Below are 21,661 nucleotides of genomic sequence, written 5' to 3'. Positions count from 1 at the left end.
CTCTCATTTGCTCAGCTTCTTGTTGTTTCTTTTCCCTCCTGCTGCCCCTCTCTATTTCACCTTCCCTCCTCTCTCCTCCTGCCTCCTCCAGTTAAGTCGAGGGGAGAGTGTTGGCAGTGCCAGGGACTCCTCCTCCTCCACCTCCTCCCTCCTTCAGGCCAGCCAGCAGCCTGGTTTCCGCTCCCAGCCCAGCCTGGACCGAAGGGACACTTCATCTGACAGAGTGGGAGGGGGAGGAGGTGGGGAGAGAATGGAGGCCAGAAGAGAGGTGGGGGGAGGGGGCATCCATGGCTACTCCCTCGGCGGGCGCTCGTACCCCTCCTTCTCCGACCATACGGTCCTATCAGGAGTGGCGTCCCGGTCTTCCAGCTCCACGCACACCTCAGCAGGAGGCGTTCACGTTTCCGAAGCGACCACCACCTCGGCCAGCTTCAAGAGCTTAGCCAATCAGACACCCCCGCACCACCACCCGTCCCGCAACGGGAGCCTATCGTATGACAGTTTACTGGCAGGTGGTGACGATTTCGACAAAGTGGTGGCAGCGGGTCCAGCAGCCCCTGAGGTCTCCTCTGGGAGACCCTGCACGCCAGCAGCAGGCGGCTACAGCTCCCCTTTCCTGTCGTCCCAGCCGAGAGACGCCGAGATGCACTCCCAGTCCTCCCAGTCGCCCCACCACTACCCCCGCTCCTCCTCCCACCACCACCACCACCACTCCTTCCTCCATCGATCCTCCTCCTCTACGTCCTCCTCCCCACCGCCTCCTCCGGAGAGGGAGTGCCTGCTGGGCGAGCCCCACCCCGCTGCTCACCCCCCGCCTGCCAATCAGGCCTCGGCTCCCCCGTCCTCCTCCGCCCCGCCTCCCCCACACCATCACCACCACCACGCCCATCATCACCACCACCACGGCCATCATCACCACCACCACTCCTCCTCCTCCTCCTCTACCTCACGCCCCCCCCGCTTCGCTGCCCCTCATGCACCACCCCACCACGCTTATCCCTACCGCACCCGCTCCACCGACACCCCTCTGGGATCCTCCTCTACTTCCACGACCCACCCTCCCCGCTCCCCGCACCCCCCGCCTCTGGGCAAGTCGCTCTCTTACTCGAGCGCCGCCGCTGCTGAAATGCAGTACCGGCTGGTCCGAAAGGCTTCTGCGTCAGCCGGAGCGAACGCGGCAGGGGTAGGAGGAGGAGGAGGAGGAGGAGGAGGAGGAGGAGGAGGAGGAGGAGGAGGAGGAATACAAGCGCCGAAGTGAGTATGAATTACACCTTTTGTCAGGACGATTGGTTTGCTGTTAACCCTGAAAAAAGCCACCTGCCCGCCTGAAAACCTTACTACCTGATTGACTGCTCCTCCTGCTCCTCCTATTCCCTTCCCTCCTCCTCCTGCTGCCAGATTTCCTGTGAGTTCTTCCTTCTTTTCCCTCTGCTCGTCTTTCATTTGTCTGTGAGCTTTCTCACTGTTACATGTGTAATGCTGTTGTGGTCTGCCTGCTTGTTCTTGTCCTCTGCATTATTCTATTTATTATTAGCCTTTAGCAGACACATCTTTATCCATACCCACTGCATATAGCACACTATCAGCAGTGGGCCCATCTAAAAGGTACACTGTTCAATGTGATGCAGTGGGGGAGTTTATCATACTCAGCAGGCAATTTTAGTGTTAGAATATAAGTAACAATTTATGAATAAAAGGAGACCTATTATATTGCATTTTCAGGTTCATACTTGTATTTTGTGTTTGTACTAGAACATGTTTACATGCTTTAATGTTCAGAAAACAATTTTTCTCATACTGCCCATGGCTGCTGCACCTGTCTGTCTGAGACGCTCCTCCTGAAAAAGCCCAGTCTGTTCTGATTGGTCAGCGTTTCCGTATATCTGGAGTCTCCACATCTGTGCTCTGCTGTCGCTGTCTGTGTGTTCTAGCAGGAATGTGATCCAAACAACATCAGCAGCTGAGATTACAGCTTTCCCCGACTTAGCATGTCGCTAGCTACATGTGGCAGGGTATGTTACGTAAACACTGCAGCGTGGCTGCTTGGAGCAGATGACGATATGTAGAAAACCGGCTCGGTATGACGTCATACTAAGCCAAGAGTAGAAAACACTGTTGAAACCGGAGCGTTCAGACCAAGTTCAATGTAAACATCCAACTTTGTAACATTATAGATATGACAGAAAATACAGGAAAGCATAATAGGTCTCCTTAAGATGTACAGAAACATCATTCAGGGTGTGCAAAAGTAGCAGTAGCAGCAGTAGTACTAATAGTTAAACTGCAAAGTGAAAACATGCAAGATGTGAAATGACAACATCCACATTTTTACCATCTTATTAAACATATGTAACATATAAATAATAGGGAAACTTTTCCACTGTGACAATGTTCTTTGTTATGATTGAGCCCAAATGCATGGACCGTTGAGTGTTTCCTCTCAGTAATGACCAACAGTAGCAGATCCAACATGTATCGGGTTAGTTCATCGAGGCACAGTCAAACTTTTGCATGACGACCGTTAGACCGTTCCATCTTCTGACATGTTGGCGTGTTTCGTTGCTTTTCCATCCTGCTCACTCTACTCGCACGACTGCATGGGTTTACTGTCACTGCCGTGGTTCTCATTGTGTTTCTTCATTGTGACTTTGATGACTAAATAAAATGTGTAGAGTTTGAATGTTGCATGTATCTATCGCCAACCATTAAAGGAAAACGTGTTTCTGATCATTTCTCCAGCATAGCCAAAATTCCTAATCAACTGTTATAACAATGAACTGTGTCTAATATGAATGTTCCAACTTTCATGCTAAGATACAAGTGTTTTCACCAACAGGCTTTATCATTACATGAGCACCATCTGCAGTAATAGCAGGTGTGGCCCTTGAAGTAAGATTGTAGAGTACATACCGACCCATGTAGACTGAGGTTTGGGCTGTAGACCAGCGAAGTAAGTAAGGCGGGCGCCCGGATAGCTCAGTTGGTAGAGCAGGCGCCCATATATACTCCTCGACGCAGCGGGCCCGGGTTCGACTCTGACCTGTGGCCCTTTGCTGCATGTCATTCCCCCCCTCTCTCTCCCCTTTCATTTCTTCAGCTGTCCTGTTAATAAAGGCCTAAAAATGCCCCAAAAATAATCTTAAAAAATGAACGCTGGTGCATTTGCCCATTTAGTTAGATTGTTTTGGCCGAGTGTGAAAGCTGTAACAGAACTGTTGAAAGTAGATAAGCACGGTAGATGGTAGATTTGCGGTTTCAGCATGTTTTCAGAAGCTGAACTTGTGAATCCATCTGCTAACACCCTGATCAATATAGTACACATCCCACAGTAATGCACACTACTGGTTCATTCATTTTGTCATCAGGAATCATTAATTATATTCTCTTGGCAAAAAGTGAAATATTATGATTCATTAATAACTATAATAAACCTTATCATACTGTCATCCTTTGGATGGTATTAAATTGCATTCTATGTGGTGTTAAAGGAACACGCCGACTTATTGGGACTTTGTCTTCTCCACCCTAACCCCCAGAGTTAGACAGCCTTGTTATTTGTACACGCTGTGACTCTACAAATCACAACATGTAAATAGGAACATGTTGGTGTTATTTTGTCACTTATTGGGAGCAGTAGGCTAGATGGAGCCGGTTACCTCCAGGATCTGTGCTAAGCTAGGCTAGATGGAGCCTCCAGGATCTGTGCTAAGCTAGGCTAGATGGAGCCGGTTACCTCCAGGATCTGTGCTAAGCTAGGCTAGCGGTGGGTGCGTCAGACAGAGTTAGGACACTCACAGAGATGAGAAGGGTATGTATGGACTTATCTAACTCTGGGGGATACAGTGAATAAGACAAAGTCCCAATAAGTCGGCATGTTCCTTTTTAAAAAGCTTTTAAATCGTCATTATTCATGTCATGCAATCTAATGTTCATAACCAGTTTATTTCTGTCAGCTCTTTGTGAAAACAGAGAATATTGATATAAGCATTTAAGTGTGTGAGAGCTAGTTGTTTCCCTCGTCTCCCAGAGACCAAATGAACTAACTCCACTTAAGGAGATATCAGACCTGTAATAATGTCTCATGTGCTGCCAGCTGTTTGGAAGTGAAGGGGTTCAGTTCTAATTGTTGTGTCATAGATCTCTGTGGACTTCCTGTCCTAAACCGTCACACTGATCATCTTTGTGTTTCTTTTTTCTAAAATCAGGGATGAGCTGATCCAGATGAAACCTCTGAGTCGGACCAACGGCGGCCAGCTCTTCTCCTCCTCATCCTGCTCCGCCCCTTCCTCCCCCTCTCACCCAGTCAGCATGTCCGCCCGGCCTGGAGCTGCTTTTCCCAGCGCAGCGTTGATGCCGAGTCCCCCCCACAAGCCTACGGGTGGCGGGGTGAAGAAGGTGACGGGCGTCGGGGGAACCACCTACGAGATTTCTGTCTGAGTGCCGGCCAGCCTTCCGCTCGAGGACCAATGAGACAAAAAAGGAGATGCTGCTGCCTCCTTCTGCCTTTTTGAGGGACAGACTTGGGTTTTTCATAAGCAACTGTTAGACCGGGACATCTGAGGATGGGTTGAACTCCTCTCTGGCTGATTGACGGTGGAGCTAAACTGTGCTGGACTGCCCTGCCTCTGGGCATCCACCTCAATAACTCTGCTGGTAAAATGAGAGTAAGACCTGGACTGATGTAAGCCAGGACTGGGCTGTAAAAGACTATTTTTGGGGGATCTCACTGGACCAAACCGGAATTATGTTTTGGCACCTTTTTTTGTGGGTTTATCGTCAGCAGGTAGCACGAGGCACTAGCATGGTCAGGTCTGGGTGTTAACATTATACAAGTATAGCAGCGCAGGGCATTCCACTGCCAGGGCTGGGGCCGCCAACGAGCTCTGGAGCTCTGAGGTTTGATGACTCGAAGTTTACCAAGTTAACAATCAGCACTTTTGGACTGAAGCTGCATTAAGGTCAAAAGTAGTGCTGTTTAATATTTTAACATTTATCCACTAACATTTCAAACATCATTAAACACAAAACCCCATGATGATGATGATGATGATAACAATCTTTGGAACCTGATCAAAATCAAAGTAGAATCCATCCAAAGTGAAGGGCTTCCCATAGACGACCAGTTTAGTGTAAACTAAATGTGTGATATCAGGTGAAGTCATAGCTAGTTCTTCAGACAATGCATTACAGTTGTCGGATACGGCCTTCTTTAAATAACAGCATCTACCAAACGGAGTGATTTCATTGGCCCGTGAACACAAGTGGTGTTGTGTGTGCATGCATGGAGTCCGTGATGCAGCCCAGACCCGGTCCACCGCGGACTCTCCTCGAGGCCGCTGTCCCGTTCACAGCCTTCCACTCAGTCACGGAAATGCACAACGGGACCCGGCAGGAGGTCCGTAATCTAGCAAGTGAGAGCTGTTATGGACTTGTGACAATCTACCGCGTCACAGATGAACGTTCCTTTCCTCTCAGTGGCGCTGCGTGAATTGGCTTGCCTTTTGACGGAGGGATGAAAAATGTGACAAAAACTAAATCCTGATTCCGTTTCTCTGATTCATTTGATTTATTTCTAGATGTGAATATGGTTCCATGTTTGTACAGGGTGATGTGATTTTAAATGTGGGTTTCTTTTTTTTTAAGTGGCGTTCATACCAGACTGCAGCATGCACTACTATTACTACTAGCCACTATAGGCCATCTTGTTTGGCTGTGGACCAAAGTGGTCTGTTCGAACAAACAAGTGAGGAACTAAAGTGAACAAGGAAATCATGTTTTGGCCTTTTTGTTTTCAACGGGCTCTTTAAGACAAGGCCGTCATTCCTCGAGCAATTGCCTTGAAAATTAAAGTTTTTTTTATGTCACCTATTTAATTTGAAATTGTTTTATATGAATTTATATGGAAATATAGCTATTGATAAACCAAGAGTTTTTAATATTGTCTCAAAAGAGGGGTTGAGTTTTAGTCCTATTAAAAAGATGAAAGCAGCCAGCTGATTGGTTTTTGGTTCAGAAGCTCAGACCAGACGCCTTATTTATAAGATGGTCAGTAAGGATTTCAGTTAGTTCTCTATAAAACACGTGGAAATGACCTCTGTATTATGGCTTCTGTTAAAAAATAAATAAAAAAAATGGATTCAATAATGACGCAAGTGGCCCCAATCTCTTACTACTCAAACTGGACAGTCCTGGTCTCCAAATGAATTTTAATTTAGCTTTATGGGAAATGAATTTAAGATGAAGTTAAAACATAAATGAGGCTCCCAGTCTGAGAAAATGTTATATTGTTTAAAAGAGAAGTTGTGATGATGTAAAGCAGTGCACAAGTCTTCCTTCTCCCTGCTAAACATTACCAGTCTATTGTTTGCTAAAGACTTCACATCCCAAACACCTTCTGCCACCAACAGCTCCAGCACTTTGTTGCACCAGTTAAAGGTGCAGTAGGTAAGACTTATAAAACTAACTTTCTCTCATATTTGCTGAAACTGACCCTATGTTCCAGTAGAACTACATGAAGCAGGTAATAAAAAAAAAATCCAGCTCCTCTGGTCACCTACAGCCTGGAGAGAGATTTAGAAAAATCCACCGCTCCCTGTTCAGATGACCAATCAGGGCCAGGGGGGGTGTCTAACTGCGTGTCAATCACTGCTCATGCACACGCATTCATTCTCCCTTGTGGGGGGAGGGGCTTAGGAGACCATTTTGGACTTTAGCAGAAAGGGGGGAGGGACTGAGAAGTTGTTGATGTTCAAATTTTTTGGCTAAGCCCTGGATCTTCATAATCCTACCTACAGCACCTTTAAACTTGGATTCAGTTGTACAGGAAGTCTACACTAAATCTAATTACACCTTGCTTCATTACCCCTTTTAGAGCCATCACGTGTACATATAGTTAGTTCTCTGAACCATTTCAACTGAAATCCAGTATCTGGCCCTGGAACTAGCTAACTGGTGCAACAGGTTGAAGGACAACAGTTTAACAGTTGTTGGTGAGTGACGTAGTGCGATGTAAGGCCTAAGTATGGCTTTTAGAATCTGTTTTGTCTGGAGTGTCACGTATTACGTTTTCATCTTTGGCCATGTTGTCTTAATCCAGTCTGGGACACAAATGGGAACAACACCGGACCACATCCAACCACTTATGGTAAAATACATGAAGCACACTTGATGTACCATGAGAGTTAAACAAAGAGTATCCTGTGTCTGATCTATGACATCACAAAAAGGGAGAAGTGCTGTGATTTGGGGACACTTGCTTGTTTTAGCAGAATGGATGGTGGAGGTAAAGACTGATCTGCCTGTGTGTTTGATAAGGACAGGGCTGGGAAACATGACATGACAAATATGTGTACTGTACAGCCGTGTGTGTGGATGGATATGGTGCGGGGCTGGAGGGTTGATAATAAACTTCAAACAAAGAGGTGGAATATAGTCGCTCTTTTCACTTTAAAGGGATTTAGAGAAATTTGACTCGACAGACTTGTATCTCTGTAGGTACGCTATCCGATGAAAGTGATTTGGCACCCTCTTTGTAGTGCTGTTAAAGGGCCTTTCTTCACCCAGGTCACACAATAAATTAGCCCTGGTGGAATGCAGCTGAACAGTTTCAGTTGTATGTGCACAGATTTTGGCCTCTGAAACTTGTGGCACCAGCCAAAACACTTTAGTTTGTACAACACTCCCAGTGAGAATGGGTGCAGGTTCAACCCATTCACTTTGCTGTCTTTGGCTCAGATTCATGCCTTGCTGTCTTCCACAGTGCATTCTTTGATACGACTGCTGGACGCTACCAAAGTAAAAGGAACATTCCAAACTCTTTGAAGCTGCATTAATCAATATGTTTATGTTAGGGTGGATCAAATTAATATCATCTGAGTGATGACTTGTGATGAACCCACTGAGAATCATTAGCAGACTGCAGTTCAACTGGGGTTGGGGTTAGGACTCTACTAGTCTCACATTGCCAGACCTATCTTAACAGCGCTGTGGAGTAAGGTCTGGCTACACCACAGATGCATTCTGGGATAGGAGGGGGAAAAAATGCTCTAGGTTGTTTGCATTTCTTTAACCAATCACAATCGTCTCCGAAAGGAACTTGTTTTAGTGGAACATTTGCACCCTGCAAAAGAAAAAGCCACTTAAAATATTAGTGTATCTCCGTGTGTACTTCGTCTACAGCAATCACACCAATCGCTCCCAAAATGTCCCAGTTAGAGAGGAAATGCCGTAAACATATTCTTTGTAAATCTTTACAATCATTATTCTATTCCCCGAAAGAACCAAACAGGCCTGCCTTGTTGCACATCCAAAATCTTCAAAAGTTGCCATTTTCAGTGTGTAGCTTGCTAGCTCGCTAGGCTGTTGGTTTCTCATAGTGAAGGGATTTGGGAGACGTCAGAGTTAAATTCCAAGTGTCATAGCAAAGGGTCTAAATACTTGTGTGTCAATGTGATATTGCAGTTTTTCTGTCATTATGGGGTATTGAGTGACTGATGAGAGGAATTGAAATTTAACGATTTTAGCACAAGGGTGTGCATAACAGTGTCTAAATACTTTCTGAATGCACTGTAACCACCAGACTATAATATTAATGGACAACGCATCCAGTTCGGCAAAGTGCCTTAAAGCTGTATTCTATCTGAATTCAAGCAGGGGGAGACACGTGCGGTTGCAAAATTTGGTGGGTTTCTGTAGAAGCCTATGAGAAAGTGACCCACTTCTCACTTGATTTATTACCTCAGTGAACATTTTCATAATGAGTTTATGGTCTCAATCGCTAGTTTTAAGTCTTCTGCAACACAGAACGATGTTCATTTAGTGAATTATGGTCTCGTTTATTTTAAAATCGGTGATAAAGCGGGGGGTGTTTTAGGGCGTGGCTATGATGTGATTGCCAGTGAAAGGGTGTAACGTCACGTAGAGTGTAAGCAGCTCCTCCCTCTCTCCTCCCTCGCGTCTAAAATCATCACATCCCAACCAGGATGGCTGCGCCTGTAACGGCAAACTCAACGACTCATAGCAGATCTCCACAAACCAATGGGTGACGTCACACATGCTCTGTCCATTAATATTATCCAGTCTATGGTAACTACACTCTTAGAGCAGAGGCCAGTTATTGCTGCCATTTCATTGGATTGCATTATACAATATTTGTAAGTGTTTAGTAGTCAAAGTGACCTTCTATCTTGCATTACATTGTACCAGAGTTTCTTTGGTCATTTAGTGTAATGTGGAAATAACAGTAAAGGTTTCAGAGGAACGATGAAGAGTCATATATCTGAAGAATGAAGGCTGCGTTGAAATGCTTCACGTGCACATTGTTTTATTGCATGAATAACAAAACAGGCCCGACTTCTGAGGTCTTCTCAGCAGACGTCTCCATCCAAGTACAGGAGCCGATATACATAAGCCGTGGAATGCAGCTCATATGAAATGCAACATAACTAAAAGGTCAAAAGGTCAAATCAATTTCACAAGAAGAGTACAATACAAAACAGTTTTAGTAATAAAGTGATTAAGAATAAACTCAAAAAGCTCATTTTTACAGTGTATGTGTGGGAAAAACAGCTCAAAATCATTATTAGGAAAGTTAGCAAGAAAGCAGGAAAATTAAATGAAATGCCTCAAAAACTTGTTATTTTGGTCCAAAGAAACCACTAAAACACAATAGTGGATGTATGAATGTGATGTGGTGCCATGCTCTCTAACATGCTCTCACTTCATCACCGTGCTGATCACAGGTTTGTAGAATATAAGATGTGTGCAGTATTCAGCCAAACAAGGTGCAGTGCATGAGTGCATGGTTTGACATCATCTGATAACATGACTTCAGAATCTGAATGGAAAAAAGCAGAGTCAGTTCTGGATCCACACATGCACAATCACACGTACCAGTATCGTGCTACCGTCTAATGATGGAACTGTGTCGCTGCCAGCATTCACACATCCAATATACCTGTGGTGCGTTCAGGTGACCCAGCTTCTCAACCCCAGCCTCGGGACCCACTTTGGGAATCACCCAATATGAAGACGGGGTCGTGGATCATTTCTGACTGATATATCGATATTTGTTAGATTTCATTTGCAATACAAAAAAAATTGTACTAAATGCTAACATCAGCATGCTAACATGCTAATGTTTAGCAGGTATAATGTCTACCATGGTTACCATCATAGTTTAGTGTGTAGCGTGCTAACATTAGCTGATTAGCAGTAAAACACTAAGTACAGCAGAGGCTGAACTGAATGTCATCAGTTCTGCAGGTATTTGGTCATAAACCAAAGTATCGGACTCATTTTGATTTTGACCTGAGGATGGCCCTCGATGAAAAGTCAGTAGGATCCATCCTCTGAAGACAATGAATGTCTGTACAACATTATATGGCAATCCATCTAATAGTTGCCCAGATGTTTCAGTCAGACTGACCAAAGCCCCAGCGTGAGCATGGCTCCTCACTCAGACCCTTTTCATGTCAACTGTTTTAGGATTGCTTTGTAGGAACGCGCCTGGGTCTAAAGTTACAGTAGACGCTGCCATTAGTGAACGCAGCAACGGGAGATCAAATCATTTATAATATCTATATCTAAAACTGAGAAAATAAGGATCAAGACTCATTGTAACCCAGGATTTGTCACCCCTGACTCATTTTAACTATTGTGCCAAATATTTGGCAGATTGGCTGTCGTTGAACATGCAGTCTGAGGTCATGACATCCGATTAATACTGTCAACAATCTGTAGTGAGTATGTTTAATATTATTGGAGTAGTATTTGAACTAATACTGTAGTCTTGACCAAGACGGTAGACAGGCCCACTTCTTACTTTCCATACTTAAAGGAATTGCTGACTTTTCTGTTTCTGTCTATGTTGAGGACGTGGTGTTTTTTTTCCTCAAATAAACGGTCAATGTTACAGAAGCAACCGGGGGTTGAGAAGCTATTAAACAGTGAGTGCCAGTGGATGCTAAGGCTTGAGCACTGCTTGCTTCTAAAAACATAACAATACTGGTTACCTTGTTGGCAACATAGAAATAGTGAAAAATAAAAGTGCAACCCATTTGGTAGAAAACCTGAAAGGGTTTTCAAACAAGAAAATGCCTCCCAAGTCAGCCATGGCATGAATGACTGTTGATCTCTCTGAGAGGCACATACACTGCATACAAAACAAACAACAAACAAAAAGTGAGTTGGGATCCATAAAAATACATTAATATGAAATGAATGGAATGACGGAGTGTAGTTTGGTCTGTGAGGGAAGAATAGGGAAGCTGTACTATGAACTATTAGTCAACTTGAGTAGCACCACCCGACTCCTGCAGATGTGTTGATGTTAAACAAGTGCTCCCATATTGCAGCTCTCACTACAAACCAAAAACACCAGTTTAACGACTTTTTGTGTACCACTGAGTTATAACTTAGTTTACATAAATATACACTTATTCTGATTTTTAAAAAAAAATCTACATTTATCTAATTCAATTAGCTGCATAAAAAGAATCTAGAACAAAGTAGCATCACATTCACTGATCCCTTACTGTTAATTATTAAGAACTCCTAAATTAGCAGTCACTCAGACTTCACAGCTTTAACCATCAGAAATGTGTGGTGTAGACTTTATAACCCAGTGCACATGGCAGGTCTGCACAGCACATTTCCAGGCCTTACAGCATTATACTGGGCCAGGTTTGAGCATTACAACCCCCCCAAAAAAGCTCCTTTACTGAGTCCCAGTTTGCTCCTCTGCTAAAGTACACACTTGTTCTCTTTGCTCTTTCATAGAGGGAAAACAGACTGAGTAGATGCACCTGTGTTGAATTACTGGGTTTAACTGGGGTTAGGGTTAATGGTGCTGAAGGGAGGCAGAAGTACTGTGGTGATTTGAAAATCTCGTGATGATCCGCAGCGACGCCAGCCCTGTTCTGATTCACTTTGAAGATGAGAGAGCAGGCGGAGCAGGAGGAGTAGGAGGAAGAGGAGGAGGAGGAGCTGACCTGGACCCGCACATTTCATCCAGGGTTGGAAGCTGAGTGATACGAACCGTCTTATTTGTCCTTCTTGGATTCAGACTCCACCACCTCTTGCTGCTCAGGCTCATCCTCCTCGGGGACCGGCGGGAACTGGGATTCGCTGACCTTGTCTTCTTTGGTCTTGTTGAGCTTCTTGGATTTCTGGTAGAGTTCGTTCAGGTTGAACTCTCGGATGATGTTCTCCTGGGAGGGGAGAGACAGAGGCTGTTACTGACACCAGTTTACAGTTTAAATGCTGAAACATCTACACTGTTTAGGAGTTTGGCACAGAGTACTATTCTTGGGGGCAGCTTTCTGAAAAAACAAGATATTGAGGTATTTCACTAGAAAGGGTTCCAACACTGAGATGTACAACAATCTGCAGCTACAGACAGAGAGTAGTCTAGCTGCACTTTGCTAGACACTATGGCCACTGCCAGAGTCAGAGTGGTCTCGCACTGCCAGACCTTCCTCCACAGCGCTGCAGAGGAAGGTCTGGCTAGTCCACACAGCATTCCGAGATGGGAGAAAAACGTGCTCTTGTTTATTGGCATTTCTATAAACCAATCACAATCGTCTTGGGTGGTGCTAAGCACCCAGACAGAGCCATGGTGCCGCTGCAAAATAGTCTCAGGAAGGAACTTGTTTTGGTACATTTTGTACGTTTAAAAGTAGTTTTAGTCGTGCAACAGAAAACTCTAGTATAGGATAGTCTAGCTAGCTGTCTGGATTTACCCTGCAGAGATCTGAGGAGCAGTTAACCATAGTCCTCACAAATCCACCAGAGTTTAAAATTACCACACAAAGAGTGGTCTAACCTCAGTGAAGCTCCAGGATACGGCTCTACCCTTCTTGTCCACCTGGGGGCGCCGCATCACCTCCTTCCCTCCCTGAAACAACACCAAGGATGGAAGCTGCTTGGACAGCGGAGATGTAGACACCTTGTACCTACAGGATTAAATCCATATGAAATGTTCACGTCTGGTCTGTCCTCTCTGACGACATACAGGCCCATCAATCTATGACACCAACTTCTTAAAGACAAAAGAGAATTAAAAAAAAAACACTGAGACATTCTTCTTACTTTTTGGAAACTTCTCCATAACGTCCAATGTCCACTTTGCCAAACTTGAGACCAGAACAGTTATACCTGAAACACAAGAAGCAAAAAGTAACCCAAGTTACTCATTAATGTCACTGACTGTACTTGTACTTTTACTGAGTGAGCGGATGAAGTCTTACTTGAGAGAAAGATCAGCATAGACCGAAGCAAAGGACTGGCACTCTGGAGACCAGTTGGCGAAAAATTCAACAATCCACGTCACACGACTGTCTTTGTCCAGCTCATCCTGGACACACACACACACAATTTTGATTTATGATTAAAAAGAAATTGCACAGATCCTTGCTCTTGGTAATGCACAAACGTGCTACTACAAATTCATTTGTACTCACATCAATGGTTTTGTCACTGAAGTATTTGATGTACTCTGGTCCCATGTAAAGAGGAGGCTTGCAGATCATCAGAAACACTGAAAGAACCAACACGAGATGACATTATATTTGTAAATTCACTGATTAATTAATTGACAGAACATCAACTCCCCAAACACCATACACAGCCACGACCTTATCTTAACAGCGTGAACCCACACAAAACTGGTGAACTCTGGTAAATGTGCTATTTTGCCATTTATTTGTAGAAAAAAATATTTTCACGCTGGCACCTGATGATAATATTTAAAATAACACATGCTCCTCACTGTTAGGCTTTGGAATCGCTGGCAGACATTTTGAGAAGCCCTGTTTTGAATTTTAAATTAAAAACATATTTTACTAGCCTGGTTGACACCAGACCCTTCTCAGTTGTAACTGAGAGTGGGTCATTTCCAAAAGGGCGTCACCAACGGACGCCGCTCAAATGCCTCTGGGCGCAATTGGATAGTCCTTCAACCAATCAGACCAACGATCCGGATGACGTAGCAGCGACAGCGGCATCAACGGGTTGCTGTGCTTCGGTGGGCGTCATGTTGAATGTAAACAAAAAGCTGCTCGCTGTCGATGTGCTATCGTCACCGTGTAAAGCCCGCCTCAACGGTTGTGATTGGTGCCTCGATTTGAAAAATTGGAAATGGGCTTGAATGGGCTCTTGGCCAGACGGACTTGCTGAGCAAATCTCAAATTTGCCGGAAGTTCGTCAGGATTTTCCCAGGCTAATAGTTTACCAAATCTACTCAATGGCGCTTGTTCTGCCCTTCTTTGAGGAATACTGCTCTAGTGAGTTTTTGTGGCAGCAGGATGGTGTATGTGGGACTGGGTCAAAATAAACTCTAGTGTGTGTTCATGGTGATGAAGGAGCATATCAACCAGTGCAACAGAATGGCTCATTGAGGTGTTTTAAACAACAGTGGAACTCTTTGGTACAGAGGAAGAAGATATATCAGGCTTTGATCCACACACTACTTGTCTGTAGATACATTCACTGCTGGTTTGGGTCTGCACATGGGATTTGTTGACAATAAGAACAACGTACGTCACCAGACATGCAACATCAGAACCTGCTTATTGACATTTGATTCATAAGACAGGAACCAGCTGGTGTGTGTGTGTGTGTGTGTGTGTGTGTGTGTGTGTGTGTGTGTGTGTGTGTGTGTGTGTGTGTGTGTGTGTGTGTGTGTGTGTGTGTGTGTGTGTGTATGTGTAGGGTTGACTGACCTATGCAGAGTGTCAGGTAGAGCAGTCCCATCCTGATGTCCAGTCTGAAGAACAGGATGACATTGGCCACTTTGCTAAACAGGATGATGTTGCCCAAATGCTGCTCCACCGTTACTGATATGAACAGATACAGAGACATGTTCCATGCTTTTGTCCAAAATCCATACAAATTTTGCATTTAAAATCATGAGCAGTGCCGTTTCTAAAGCCGCTTTCACACATTCACTGCAATTCAATTCAATTTTATTTATAGTATCAAATCATAACAAGAGTTATCTCGAGACATTTTACAGATAGAGTAGGTCTAGACCACACTCTATAATTTACAAAGACCCAACAATTCCAGTAATTCCCCCAAAGAGCAAGCATTTAGTGCGACAGTGGCGAGGAAAAACTCCCTTTTAGGAAGAAACCTCGGCAGACCCAGGCTCTTGGTAGGTGGTGTCTGACGGTGCCGGTTGGGGCCTATCACATTTTCATTACTCGCAACAATCCCAGCAGTCCCACGTGCAGCCACTGACCAAGCGGGAGTGAGAACGGGTCAAATTAATTTCCTTATTTCTGTTATGAAGACGAGACGTGTGTGACTTGAACATCTCACATTTACCAACAAAACGTACAGCGAAAGACCGTGCAAAACATTTCAGACCGTCCTGCCAACCTGTATTCATTTTAACATCAATGTACGCTGTAACGATTTTTCACTCTAAAGTCGCTGAAAGCTGCTGCCGTTTCAATCCTGTCGGCTCTCTGCAGCAGGCGGGGCTGATCCGTTCCCCCCGCGACTGATGCACGCACACACACACAAACACACATGGTGGATGCAGGAAAAAACGCAGATGAGACCTACACAATGACTTAAATTGAGGACAGCTACGCTCGTTATTGTAAGTGCAATGATAAGTTAAAGTCCAATAAGTACTTTATCAAACCATATGAATGTGAGTCCCAGGCCAGGATAGGAAATTAACTAACAATGTAAAGATCAACAAGCCACTGACAGTGACAGATATGTTCATATTTGATTATTATTTTTTGTCTTAAATCCACCAGCCTTTTTCATATTTATTTTATATATATTATTCATTTGCAGCATCCTGAGCCTTTTTGGTAAGGTTCCTAATCTCAGCCCAGAGTAATTAATTAATAGTAATAATTATTGTTCTCCCCAAAACAAGTTTCCTTTTTATTTTTAAACAACTATACAAAAATATTTCAACTTTTTTTGCAACTTTCACTGTCTTCTGCAAATTCATTGCAACAATCAATTGCAACTTTTATCACAATTTTTTTCAAAAGCTCCCGCGAAATCAGGCATTTTGGGACGCAACAATCTCAAGAAAAGACTGCGAAATCCTGGAGGGACTGCCCTTGTGTGTTTTTTTATGTGTTATGATGCGCATTCACCAGTGTTTTTTTGTTGTTGTGGTGCGCGTAGGCTACTCCTGATTTTGTCAGTCATCTCATCTCTTATATGCAGTGGCGTAACGAGCCAACACCGGGCCCCTATGCAGGATTATCAAGGCGGGCCCCCCTACTACAGCACATGATGACGGCGCAATGTCCACGAGTAGGCTACTATCAATACAGGATAGGATCATAGAGACACAGCAATTTAGTTAACTTCAGGCCCTGGGCACAGGCTTCGGACAGTGAGCTAGGTGGCCTCTGTGCCTGCGTCTGTTTCCAGTGGGATGTCTGCAGCTGTGGTGTCTTTCACCGATCCTTGGCTGGATCCTGGAGAGCCGGTGCCATTCAACCTAGTGACTCTTTTCCTATGTGCCAATCTGACGGCCACATTCTGCTTTATGATAAATCATGCACACTTTGAAGAAGCTGATGGGATCACATTTCACTGGAAATGTACTTTGTACAATTTGATTGTGACAAATAAAACGGATTGATTGATGAAGACTGCGACGAAAGAAACTGCGTCTAACTGGAGAGACGATGTGATTTGGGAACTTCTTTGGGACAAATTTAAGGAATTGCAAGAGACTCGTTTGTTTAGGACCAAATTATGAGCTACTCTGTGACATAGTGTAATCCACGCTGTACCCTGCGCCAGCCCTCGTCTCCATCAAACGGAGTGATTCCAGTGAGAACGCACCTGACACAAACAACCTTCTGTTGTGTGCTACATGTGTGAAAGGGAAACTCCGGACTACGTTAGGAACTAATTCCTCAGACATAGTCCGGAGTTCATATGTGAAAACGGCTTAAGATTCAACCAGTGTGGGCGCCCGGATAGCTCAGCTGGTAGAGCAGGCGTCCATTTATAGAGGTTCACTCCTCGACGCAGCGGGCCCGGGTTCTACTCTGACTTGTGGCCCTTTGCTGCATGTCATTCCCCCCCTCTCTCTCTCGCCTTTCATGTCTTCAGCTGTCCTGTCGAATAAAGGCCTAAAAATGCCCAAAAAAATTATCTAAAAAAAAAATGATTCAACCAGTGTGGGTTTTGGGGGATGATGTTGGTCACAGTGGAGGATGACATGAAAGACAGTAAAAGAATCATGTTTGGCCCAGTGCATTAGTTTACTCTTAACTTGTAAATACAGTGGTGCTCATAAGTTTATGAACCCATGCTAAAGTTGACTAAAAAGAGAAATAAAAAAAATAATCTTTAGGAAATTGATCTTAATGCCTTAATTCAAAAAATTAGGAAAAATCTAATCTTTAAGGACACCAATTTTCTTTGTGAATGAATAATGTATCATGAATAAATAAATGTTCTTCCTTAAAATCAAGTCAGTACATCCCTATGTTAAATCCCCATAGAGGCAGGCATATTTTTATTTTTAAAGGCCAGTTATTTCATGGATCCAGGATACTATGCATCCTGGCCTTTGGAATTAAAATAGCCCCACATCATCACATACCCTTCACCATACCTAGAGACTGACATGGTGTACTTTCCATAAAATCATCTCTCAATGCAAATCAAACCAGCTATTAGGCTAACTGAAATAAAACCAGCTAGCATGGGTTCATAAACTTATGAGCACCACTGTAAGTAAAAAGTTTCGCACTCTGGCTCCATATGTTGGCGCCATTGTTGATTTGAAGAAGGCCTGAGGGCCGAAGCGTCATCGGAAAATAAATGGAGATATGCATAATTATGGATTTATTTTATTTTCAAGTCTACCTCCAGTGATCAGCACCTCAAAACAACCCTTGGTGAGTGTTAACTTTCTATATTACTCCCACTTGTATCATACGCTTGCTGTAACTCATCCCTGCATCAGATTTTAATGTGACATATCATATTGCTGCTCAGGAAAACATTAATTCAGAACAAAATAGAAAATAAGACAATTACTCACTTGCTCGTCTGTTCTTCATCATGACGATGGCACTGAGGAACATGAGGATCTCGACCTCCCTCTGAGAACACAAACATGGTCAGCTCATTGACTTGTTGTCAACCAGTCTTGTTTTCAGACATTTTGCTGGTCGATTTAACGCTCAATGGTGTTTTTTGCATCTAACGGCGCCTTCCAGGCAGCTAACCCTAACCCTAACCCTAAACATAACCATTGCTGCGCTGCCTGGGGGGAGACGTTGGGGGCAAAAAACACAAAAGACCCGATTTAACCTAGATTCATGTCTTGGATGTCGGAGAAATTCGACTTTTAACAGTTTAGTAAGGATCCACTGTGAAATTCAACATTCAATACACGTTTGAATTATGTTTTAATAAGAAAAAACTTGGTTCTACTCTCCTGCATTGATTCTCCTTGTCCTGTATCTTACTGACATTACAGAAGAAGGTCAATAATTTAGCTATCTTAACCGTTCTTATTATACATCCATGAGCTAAACCAATACCGAATGGAGTAACAAGTAACGTAACTAGTTATTCCTGTATTTTTGTATACACTACCGGTCAAAAGTTTGGGGTCACTTAGAAATTTCCATTCCACTCCATTCCAGACAGAATACCAGCTGAGATCAGTTGCATTGTTTTTATAATCAGGGCAGCAGTTTTCAGATTACATTATGAGCTTACATAATTGTAAAAGGGTTCTCGACTGTTGTAGAAAGAAGTGGCTGATCTTTAACGCAATATCTACATTGCCCATTATCATCAACCATTCATCCAATGTTAAAGGCACATTCTGTTTACTAATCTGATATCATTTTAAAAGGCTAACTGAAAAAACATTGGAGAACTTTTGCAATTATGGAAGCACAAAATGTAATCTGAAAACTGCTGCCCTGGTTATAAAAACAATGCAACTGATCTCAGCTGGTATTCTGTCTATAATGGAGTGGAATGGAAATTTCCCCAAAGTGACCCCAAACTTTCAACCGGTAGTGTAACCTTCATTCATTGTGAGTTATGAATTACCGTTACGTTTTGTGACTTAAGTAACGTTAGCTAGCTATGTTTGCCAGTAAGCAAAACAGTATGAATTTCCATCGTAACGTTAGTTCGGCCTGTCATTATTATAGCCAAGAACAGCTAACGTTAATGTCACCTACCAGCTAGCTAGCTAGCTAGCTATAACGCTAGCCCTTGCTGTCAGCCTGTCCAACGATCCACAACTGTGTCCACTGACCAGCTAGCTAGTCGATACCGATTATTAAAAAAGGAATTTGTGACTCTAGCATTTTCTACGGACCCAGTCGAAGTCGCAGGAGTTGCCGTCCTCTCGCTGTGTAGCCAGATGGTCGCAGATGCCAGGGGTCTTGCGGATAGCTAGAAAGGCAATAGACATGAAGAGAGAGGCTATATAGTAGGGCTTCAGCAGCCACTTGTACACCTGCGGCAGGTGGTACAGGAAAGCGAATAATGGCGTTAGCAGAGCCATTTTCTATTTAACTGTCGCACTACAACTAAAACTGGTAATGGACCCCGAAAAGACCGAGGCAGCCAGTGATGAAACAGTTAGCTGAATGGCTCGACACTAGCAGTCTTGGCGTAACGTTACCAGTAACAGTAGCCGGAAACACAACTTCCGGCTTAGATATTAAAAATAAAACCATTTATTATTATATGCCATACACCGTGTGACATTTAAAATAATTTTATTTTATGATAAAGTTTAATTTAGATAAATATAACATTGCGATTTATATTTAATACATTATTTAGTTATTTTATTAACACCCACATGCGCGTTTTCTCACCCAGCTTAACATAAATTCGCTTTTAATATGTAGGTGAAATACGTAACTTCCTGTATAACTGTAGTTACTTTTTGGTAACTTGTTTTGGTTTTGCAGTTTGAAGTCGGCGAAATTCTACAAAAATCCTGATTTAAAGGGGCGGAAAGGTGAGGACTGTGGAGGTCAATCAGGACGAATGTGTTATAGCATGCGCTGATTGGTCAGGACAGAGAACAGGTCACTGATGATTGGTTCACTGTGATTTAATGTAACAGACAGTCCTGCAATGAACTGATAGATTCAAATATGATAATTTTAGAAGAGGTAGTTAGCAGTGCTGTTGAACTGTAATGCATTATACTGACAGGTGTTTCTAATTTTCTGTACACCCCATTTATATCAACGAGGGTAGCTAAAGAAGAGAAAAACCTCTCTGTATATATCACCTCTCTATAGTATATATATACTGACATACAGTTTCATATAAAGGAAAATTGAGCAATAAGTCAGTAGTCTTTGAAGGATTTATCAAAATGTTTTTAATGAATTAACTTCTTCAATTTGGAGAAATGTCTATTGAGCAATACATACGTATGTTTGTAAGCAGCTGTGTAAAATGTGTCATTTAAAACTATGAACAGAAAGAAACCAGGGTGAATGGGATGGATTGAATAAATGGAACATAGGCTACACAGACCCTCCATCCTCCAACCAGGCAGGGCAGGACACCAAACTATGGAGGACTTGCATTGGCTCCTGCTTTTATCCGTTACACGGAGTGAACTTCCTAAGCTGTTAGTTCAGCTTCAGTCTGCACCCATAAGGAAAGTATGGAAGCCCATTTCTGAGACTTTATCCTCCTGAGAAAAACAACAGCACAAACAGCTTTTGTGTACAGACATGATGTCCTGCTGATAGAGGCATCAGATCAGCCAGGAAAACCAAAATTAAACTGTAAGAAGAAAGACGACAGAAAATAGAAGTACACTGTAAGAAATGATTATGTGGTCATGTAGATTTGAATTAATGTATTAGGTAAAATATATTCAATATGATTGTGTTTTTGATTTTGAGGCAAATATTTAATTAAATTTCAAATAAAAATGTTTGGAATAAAATCCAACCATTGTAGTTAAATAAAACATAAGCATTATATTTATCTAATCCTAAATAGAGAAAATATTGAGTTAATTTAAATCAATTTAATCAGGCTAATTTTAATTGAAAAGCACTTCCTGTCAACCTAGCTAGCTAGCAGTTATAATGTTACCCAGCATGCCGTTCGGCTGTGTAAATTTGTAGGCTAAATGTAAAATTATTAGTGTTAGAAATTGTTAAAGTCACAAATAGCTGTGTGCTATGGTGTTGTATCCTATTAAAGAGAGTTAGTTGTGGGTTAATTGTCGTTGTAAATTTACAACCATGAGTGAGAAGGGTACGAAGTTAACAAGGCTCCCGTTCTGAAGTCACTCGCAGATCAATTTGGCTGTAGTGTTCTCTGCAGTGTTGCACTGGTATTACGGTATGTGAAAAATTCATATCATATGGGAAATTAATATCCGTATACCGGTATACTGCCCAGCACTACGACAATGAGTCGAAAGCACAAAAGTGAATTGCTAATAAAATTCTTATTTGAATATTTGTTAACTTCTGTACTTTCTGGGCCATAGACTAGTTATTCCTAAGAAAGAATATTTAGATTTAATTCATTTCATTGATTAAATTCAAATCGAGGTGCAGATTAATGTAGATGATTATTACTCAATTATATATCATTGATATGTAGAATTAAATTAATTTTTATTAGTACTATTTACACATTAGGG

General features: G+C 42.9%; 2 protein-coding genes across 5 annotated transcripts in view; one reads left to right on the top strand and one right to left on the bottom strand.

Moving 5' to 3' along the window:
- Positions 1 to 6,074, top strand: part of zdhhc5a (zinc finger DHHC-type palmitoyltransferase 5a) — a 31,123-nt gene extending 25,049 nt beyond the window's left edge. Inside the window, exons 11-13 of one of the 3 annotated variants that reach the window (XM_031314121.2) lie at positions 92 to 1,254; positions 1,399 to 1,405; positions 4,206 to 6,074. In XM_031314121.2, the coding sequence (XP_031169981.1) occupies positions 92 to 1,254; positions 1,399 to 1,405; positions 4,206 to 4,211 (1,176 nt within the window). In that variant the 3' untranslated portion in view covers positions 4,212 to 6,074. The remainder of the gene's footprint in view (positions 1 to 91; positions 1,255 to 1,398; positions 1,406 to 4,205) is intronic. The other 2 variants (XM_031314118.2, XM_031314119.2) reach the window with 2 other exon arrangements.
- Positions 6,075 to 9,305: 3,231 nt separating this feature from the next.
- On the bottom strand, positions 9,306 to 21,087 carry tmx2b (thioredoxin-related transmembrane protein 2b). Of its 2 annotated transcripts, XM_036000519.1 has the most exons (9): positions 21,076 to 21,087; positions 19,346 to 19,630; positions 18,044 to 18,104; positions 14,721 to 14,834; positions 13,461 to 13,537; positions 13,248 to 13,354; positions 13,090 to 13,155; positions 12,824 to 12,953; positions 9,306 to 12,209 (listed from the first exon to the last, which is right to left on the bottom strand). In XM_036000519.1, the coding sequence occupies exons 2-9, from the start codon at positions 19,532 to 19,534 to the stop codon at positions 12,042 to 12,044; spliced, it is 912 nt and encodes a 303-aa protein (XP_035856412.1). In that variant the 5' UTR covers positions 19,535 to 19,630; positions 21,076 to 21,087; the 3' UTR covers positions 9,306 to 12,041. The 2 variants fall into 2 exon arrangements, with proteins under 2 accessions (XP_035856412.1, XP_031170167.1); XM_031314307.2 differs by lacking the exon at positions 21,076 to 21,087 and having other exon boundaries at positions 19,346 to 19,669.
- Positions 21,088 to 21,661: the final 574 nt, after the last annotated feature.

The sequence above is a fragment of the Sander lucioperca genome, chromosome 4 (genome assembly GCF_008315115.2).
Source record: "Sander lucioperca isolate FBNREF2018 chromosome 4, SLUC_FBN_1.2, whole genome shotgun sequence".
Classification (NCBI taxonomy): domain Eukaryota; kingdom Metazoa; phylum Chordata; class Actinopteri; order Perciformes; family Percidae; genus Sander; species Sander lucioperca.
Note: the sequence above shows the minus strand (reverse complement) of the source record. Positions and strands in the feature narration are given on the sequence as shown.

Excerpts from the sequence above, each read along its gene's own strand:
- tmx2b (XM_036000519.1), bottom strand. The coding sequence starts at position 19,534 with ATGGCTCTGCTAACGCCATTATTCGCTTTCCTGTACCACCTGCCGCAG. Across the intron at positions 14,835-18,043 it reads GATGAAGAACAGACGAGCAA|TAACGGTGGAGCAGCATTTG; the intron begins GTGAGTAATTGT and ends TGTTCATATCAG. Across the intron at positions 13,156-13,247 it reads TATGCTGATCTTTCTCTCAA|GTATAACTGTTCTGGTCTCA; the intron begins GTAAGACTTCAT and ends CTTGTGTTTCAG.